This window comes from Arachis ipaensis, chromosome B06 (genome assembly GCF_000816755.2).
Source record: "Arachis ipaensis cultivar K30076 chromosome B06, Araip1.1, whole genome shotgun sequence".
NCBI lineage: Eukaryota > Viridiplantae > Streptophyta > Magnoliopsida > Fabales > Fabaceae > Arachis > Arachis ipaensis.
In genome coordinates this window covers 12,263,830-12,271,066 of record NC_029790.2, presented here as the reverse complement: position 1 = coordinate 12,271,066, position 7,237 = coordinate 12,263,830, and the positions used below count along the sequence as shown (strand labels likewise).

At 37.0% G+C, this 7,237-nt stretch overlaps 1 protein-coding gene across 1 annotated transcript; it reads right to left on the bottom strand.

Annotated features, from left to right (window-relative positions):
• On the bottom strand, positions 1 to 6,952 carry LOC107646518 (kinesin-like protein KIN-14F). Its single transcript, XM_021104012.1, has 22 exons — positions 6,435 to 6,952; positions 5,997 to 6,163; positions 5,656 to 5,799; positions 5,325 to 5,567; positions 5,161 to 5,235; positions 5,001 to 5,069; positions 4,837 to 4,911; positions 4,668 to 4,745; positions 4,497 to 4,574; positions 4,207 to 4,407; positions 3,344 to 4,090; positions 3,180 to 3,261; positions 2,983 to 3,078; positions 2,719 to 2,892; positions 2,526 to 2,632; positions 2,273 to 2,451; positions 2,015 to 2,176; positions 1,684 to 1,937; positions 1,376 to 1,596; positions 1,110 to 1,286; positions 379 to 773; positions 1 to 294 (listed from the first exon to the last, which is right to left on the bottom strand). Exons 1-22 carry the CDS (start codon positions 6,547 to 6,549, stop codon positions 177 to 179), a joined length of 3,957 nt encoding a protein of 1,318 aa, XP_020959671.1. The 5' UTR covers positions 6,550 to 6,952; the 3' UTR covers positions 1 to 176.

The window sequence follows — 7,237 nt, the reverse complement described above, 5'->3', positions numbered from 1 at the left end:
ACACCATATCTTTTCATATAATTTTGGCACCAACTTACGCATTGTAACGCTGCAAAGAATAATATACATACATAGACATACAAAAACCACTCTCTCTTCCCTTCACAAAAATTTTAAATACATGCAGTAGTGGAGCAAGAAAACATGAATTGGCATTAATAATTGTAACAACTTTTTCACTTGGCACCCCCAATTCTTTTCTTTACATCAGTCGCTGCAACCTTTTTTACTTGACTACCTACTGCTGCTGCTGGTTTCCTTGCTGCTGGTGCGGGAGCTGATGATGCAGGACTCCTATATATTTTCCATCCAGTGTTATATAAAAGTAAAACAAAAATATTCAACAAAGAAGTAGTTTAGTTGTAAGAAATAAAATACCTGTCCACGGTCTTTGTTGGTTTAAGAGGAGTAGTAGTTGTTGTTTTCTTTGGTTTAAGGCTTGATGAGGCGTTTGAAGGAGTGGAGGAGGTTGATTTAGGTGTTGGTTGCCAGTTCATGTCTGATGCCTCAGATGAATTATCATTGGTTGCCATATCATCATCATAATCATATGAAGTTGGACTAGAAGATGGAGATGATGGTTTGTTATCTGCTTCCCATTGTGCCACTAGGCTATCATTACTAGTTAAGCTATCATTCCTCTTCATTGCCATCGCCATTGCCATCTTATTATTATGGTTGTTCATCCAGTCCCCAGAATTTTCATACCCAGTTTCCATGTCCTCGTAATCTAAGCTTCTTCTTTTCAGCTTCGATTCGTCCTGGTTTTGGCCCTTTCAAACCATACATACACACCAAATTAAATATCAGTTTTGGACTCACAGGTTTATTATCAACATGACCAGTGAGTAGAGAATACTAGGTGTTTTGTTCGCGTTTTTATTTTTGTGTTTTATTATGTTTTCAAGATTCTGTGAAGGAAAAAAAGAAAACAGTAGAAATTATAAGATTATTATGTTTTCAGTTTTTGCTTCATGTTTTTTTGATAAAATTCTAAAAACAAAAAACACTGTAAATGAAAACTCAAACTAAACAAAATATTGTAAGCCAAATAAGTTAACCTTTTTTTTTTCAATTTATGGTTAGACTTAATAACATTGTTACCTTACCTCTGAGTTAGCAGAATCATCTCTTGGCAGCTTCCTAGCACCTCCAGTAGAACCCAAATTACGTAGTGAAGGAGTGGATCCATGAGATTTATTCAACTTTGCTCCATCAAGGTTCATGCCTTGATATTGTTCTAGTTCTGCATCCTTCCTTGCTAAGGCTGCCTTCAAGCTAGCAATCTACACAAACAACACATTACAAAACTCTTCATACAAAGTAGTACACACTATGATATAACAAAATGTTTTTCATAATAATTAATAAGAACCTGGTCTTTGAGATCTTTGACATCAGCACCATCTTTACTGCTACCACCACTAGTATTAGTGTTATTACCACCAGCTTTATTATCACCAGCATTGTTAGCTTTAGCAGCACCAAGTTCAACAGTGGCAACACGTTCTGCAAACTTAAGTGTACTAAGTGTTTCTCCAACTGCATCAGGCTCAGGACTAATATGAACAAACATTAGTGTCTTTGCTTGCCCACCTGATACATACAACTTACTTAGCTTCTTATATTGAAAGGTGACAAATGTAGCAAGGAGTGGATAAAAATTGAAAATGAAATGCATACCAAGAGAATCTTGAAGCAGTTGGGTGAGTTTGCTGTTCCTGTAGGGAACATGGGAACTCTTTGCAGCAAGGGAAGAGATAACATCTCCCAAGGCAGAAAGTGACTTGTTGATATACTGAGCTTCCTTGAGCCTATCTCCAGTAGCTTCAGTTTTATCAGCCCTTTCGCTTCCTGCTAGATCAACCAGATGCAAGCTAGCATGAATGGTTTTCGGCGATGTCAGGTATTTTCCTTGAACATGAACTGTTAGGCAACTGCAATAACAATCAGGTTTAGTACCAAATAGAGAAATGTAATGTTTTTAACACAGCACAACACAAGTTTTGCTTACCTGTGAGAACGGCTACTACGAGAGTTCATGGCAGTAGAACCAACAGCTCGATTCTTGTTTCCCAAGTTCATCAAGTTTATGACATCAGCAGTTGTTGCAACAGGAACAAGGTTGGCATCAGGCACATTGAGTCCGTTCTGGGAACGGTTGCGAATTTCTAATGTGAGAAGGGGTTAAGGATCATATCACATGTTCAATAAAATCATTTCATCTACAAATAAATAAAGTATAGTATTGTATATCACAAATGAAGGATATTTTTTGGTAGCTCCATCTGTGCATAGTAGATCTCTGACTTGCTCATTGTAAATCTCAAGCATCTGAACACCAATCTCATAGATAATGGTGTCCTTCCTCTGATCCTGAAGTAGGAAAAGATCATTCAGGGCACGGTAGTTGACACCCATGGTTTCCTCGGTAAGATCGTCTGGCCCAGACTGCATTCAACATTCATAGAGTTATCATTGCTCTAAGAGAATCAACATTTGTAATCTAAGCATTTTTTTTTTACCATAGTGAATGTTTTTCCTGATCCTGTTTGGCCATAGGCAAATATGCAGACATTGTATCCATCCAACACTGACCGAATCAGAGGTTGTGTGTCGGCGAAAACTTGTGCTGAAAGCAAGCAAACAATGACAGTGAGTAAGCATACAAATATAAATAAATAAAAATATAGTTAAAGAACACAAAGAAAGACCAACATTGTGTTGCACTAGGACCAAAACATTTGTTAAAATTGAATGTCTTCTTCCCCTCTTTCCCATAATTTGAAGGTGTTAAGATTGAGATACTTCCGTCATCAATACTACCGACACTCTGATTGGGCGATGGAGCGCCCAAGAAGGGTCTAACTCTGCAGTACACCCTAATATTCCCTACCAACATACAATAAATAAGTCAATTAGAACATAGAAAAACCAGTGGCCAATGTTATCAATCTTAATTCTTTAACCATTAGAATTTACCTTTCAGATCCTGCACTTGATTATATAACTTACGGTTCTCCTCAAGAACTTTCTGATATCCTGCAGCAGCAGAAACTAAGCTACGCACATGCTTGCCTATTTATTATAGGAAGCTAGTTAGTAATTACATAGATAACTGTTATTCATAATCTTTCTTCTCCTTAAATTGCTATTAGTATTATCGTCATTATACTTACATAGTACGAGGAAATCTTCCTGGTACTTCTGGTGCATAGCCTGTACTCCTGATTTTGTTTGATGGACTATAGTTTTCAAATCCTAAAGAATGCCAAGAATAAAATCTCTATTTACCATCAACAATATTTGAATGGTGACACATCAGTGTATGTTACAAAATTACCTGGAGACTCTTGTTTTGTCGTTGGACTATCGCTTGTTGTCGTTGGACTATCGCTTGTTGTCGGGATCTTTCTTGTTGTCGGACTATCTCTTGTTGCCGGATCATCTCTTCTTGCCGAGCTCTCTCTTGTTGCAGGGTTCTCTCGTGTTGCCGGATTATCTCTTCGTGTCGAGCTCTCTCTTCTTCTCGGAGTTTCTCCCCTTGTCGGATTATCTCTTCTTGTCGAGCTCTCTCCGCTTGTCGGATTATCTCTTCTTGTCGGATTAACTCTTCTTGTCGGACTCTCTCCCCTTCTCGGATTAGTTCTTGTCGGACTCTCTCCCCTTCTCGGATTATCTCTTCGTGTCGGATTAACTCTTCTTGTCGGACTTTCTCCCCTTGTCGAATTATCTCTTCTTGTCGAGCTCTCTCCCCTTGTCGGATTATCTCTTCTTGTCGGAGTAACTCTTCTTGTCGGAGTCTCTCCCCTTCTCGGATTATCTCTTCATGTCGAGCTCTCTCTTGTCGGATTATCTCTTCTTGTCGGAGTAACTCTTCTTTTCGGATATTCTCTTGTTGTCTTAAGAACTCGAGGCTTGGTCCATTGTCCCGAGGAAGATCTAGATCTTTTGTTTCTTCTCCCTTTTCTTCCATCTCATCTATTTCTTCCTCCTCTTCTTCCATCTCAACCTCTTCGGCCTGTGTTTCTTCCATCATTTCTTCCATTGTTTCTTCTTTTGTATCTATCTTCTCTTCCTTTTCTTCCATCTTTACAATCCTCGAAACAAATAAAAAATCAAACATTCCAGATCACGACAATGACAAATGTAAACATTTTTCTTTTGCTGTTGTAAGACAAATACCTCAAGAATAAGAAATTTTACCTCTTCGTCAATAGGAGCAGCTTTTGAAACCAAAGGTTCTGGTTTAGATGATGATACTTTATCTTGTTGAATTGCTCTAAGCTGTTCTTGTTGAATTGCTTTAAGCTGCTCTTGTTGAGCTGCTCTAAGCTGCTCTTGTTGAGCTGCTCTAAGCTGCTCTTGTTGAGCTGCTCTAAGCTGCTCTTGAATTTCTCTAAGCTTCTGTTTATTAAAATCTTATATTTAGTTTGACTCATAAAGTATGCTATATATGCAATGGTGAGCATGCAGTTGAAAATAGAGACATGTACCGCTTCTTGTTGTTCAATGAGTCGCTGTTTATCTGGGTTGAATGGTGATGCTGTTTCTTGTTGAATTTCTCTAACCTGCTATTCATTTAAAATCACATATTCAGTTTGATTCACAGAGTCTATTATATACATACAATGGTGAACATGCAGTTGAAAATAGAGAATGCACACCGTTTCTTGTCGTTCAGGCAATCTTTCTTCATCTGGTTTAGATGATGATACTTTTTCTTGTTGGATTGTTTTAACCTGCTATTCATTTAAAATCACATATTCAGTTTGATTCAGAGTCTATTATATACATACAATGGTGAACATGCAGTTGAAAATAGAGAATGCGCACCGTTTCTTGTCGTTCAGGCAATCGATCTTCATCTGGTTTACATGATGATACTTTTTCTTGTTGAATTGTTCTAATCTGTCATTTAAAATGTCATATTCAGCTTGATTCACAAAGTCAATCAACTATACATTGGTGAACATAGTTAAAAATAGAAACATGCATACCCTTTCATGTTGTTCAAGCAATCGATGTTCAAACTCATTCATGACTTGACTGAGCAGGGATTCAACTACCTATTATAGCAAATAGGTACTATGAGTTTGGATAAGGAGGCGTAAAATCAAGGTGGTTGAAACCTAAGTTGATAGGAACAATAACACTTACAAAAGGAATTTCTTCTGTCCTCTTATTTGACAAATGCTCACGAACTAATGAAATTAAAGAAGGATAGGTTGAATTCTACAAATATCAATCCAACGAGTTAATTAAATTTGATATATCTTTAAAAATTGTAAATATGAATAGAATAGAATAGAATCTCCTCTAACCATCTGGATGAGGTTAGACTTGGGATCATTGTCAGTAGCAGAAGAATCTTTCTCCCCTAATGTGTTCCCCATGGATTTCATCATGGATGGTTCAGAGTTTCTTCTTAGAAGGGTTTTCATCAAGGGTGGTTTTGAATTTGGAAGGCCAGCCAATTTCCATGACCCAATTTTCCCTCCCTGTACCCATTCCGCATAGGATTTGAGCTCTAACAAACAACTCACCACCCTTGATAAATTTCCACCCTACAAACAAATTACTAGTAAAGTTAAATAACAACATTGTGGTTATGCCATTTGATTTAGTTGAATATAGTAACTAGTAAGCAAGCACCTTTTCCATATCGGAAGCTTCAAAGGTGGGAATCCCCATTTCTCCCACAGCTTCAATAAAACTCTTCACATTTTCAACATACTGAAACACAATCGGTGCTCCTCCATCAGTCACTAGAACAGAATCCTTGGGGGCTTGAATTATCTGTTATTAGAATTCAAGATGTGAGTAGTTGAATTAATCTCATAAGATGTGAATGGAAAAGGGTGAACATGCTGTTGTTTTTCCGTAAAGTTGTTAGTTGAAAATTTTTAGATGATTTAATATTTAATGATTCTTAACTATTAATTTTACATAAAGAAAACTACATATAAATCTCCATTGGAAATTGAACCGGGTACCTTAGGAATTGAACCGGGTACAACTTTGTTGAGAACATTGCAGAGGATAATACCGGTTCGCAAGGCAACCCTGAAATCTTCCTCAGAAGGCTCTGCTGGCAAGTCTCTCCCTGCGACTACTCCAAGTGTTTTACGCATCCATTCAGTAGCTTCATTTCTTCTCACCGCTGTTCAGAATTAGAATTATGATGGAGATTCGCGTGCGGTTGTCTTTATGTGAAATTGATAATTGAAAATCATTAGATGATTTAGCAGGTTCGACAAAATTATCATCTATATGATTCTCAACTATCAATCTCGTATAAAGACAATTACACGTGAATTTTCATCCAGAAACATACATACACATCAGCAAATAAACAAATCTCACATGCATGCACGTGTTTTCATCTTAAAAAGAAAAAGGAAATGAGAGGCAGGGGATATTATGATATATACATGCTTCTTCGTCTCGCCGTGACGCCAACTTGCCGTCGAAGTGGCCGCCGCGCTGCTGAAGAATGTCTTCCACAACGGATACAGTATTGAATGGCACAGCTTCCTCCGTCGTCATAATAACTATGCCTCGGAGTATAAACTCAAACAGGAAAAATGAAAAAAAGAATCCAAAAACCGCTGGGAGAGCCAGCAATGAATTCAAAAATAATGTACGTGGATCAAAACAAAGACAAAAGACAATGTAAGAGGAAAACAAGCTTGAGCTTTTCGGAGAAAAATAGCAAAATTCAGAGAGTTAGGAATGAAAAAACAAAACAAAAAGAAACAACTAATAATTAATTAATGAATGAATGAATAAATAAATGAAAGAATGAAAGAATAATGAATATGTATTGCAGAGAGGGGAATGAGAAAGAATTTAAGAAAGCGAGAAAAAGGAAAATGGGGTTTGGATTATTGATTGTTGGTCCTTTCTCTCGCTTTCTTGTTTGTTCTATTTTATTCTATTCTCTTCTCTGTCCCTTTTAGTTTGCTGCCTAATAATATTGTTCACGTTGAAAAGCCAAAACCGAACCTGGTTCCGAGCCTATCGCTTTGTCCCTTAATGCATGTTTTATATTTAACGGGTGGGTAAAAGTAAAAGCAACACTCTATACTCTCCTTTTTTATTTTACTTTTTTCTTATTTTTCTTAGTCCCACCCTGTTTCTCTTCTCTCTGTAATAATAAATTATTTGGTATTTATTTTCTCTCTTTTAAGGACGATGCTTCTAAATTGAAGCAAAATTAAATTAATTTAAATTA

Coding starts and splice junctions, on each gene's coding strand:
- LOC107646518 (XM_021104012.1), bottom strand. CDS start 6,549: ATGACGACGGAGGAAGCTGTGCCATTCAATACTGTATCCGTTGTGGAA. Junction 2,633..2,718: donor TGGTCCTAGTGCAACACAAT/GTTGGTCTTTCT, acceptor GCTTGCTTTCAG/CACAAGTTTTCGCCGACACA. Junction 774..1,109: donor ATGATTCTGCTAACTCAGAG/GTAAGGTAACAA, acceptor ATGGTTTGAAAG/GGCCAAAACCAGGACGAATC.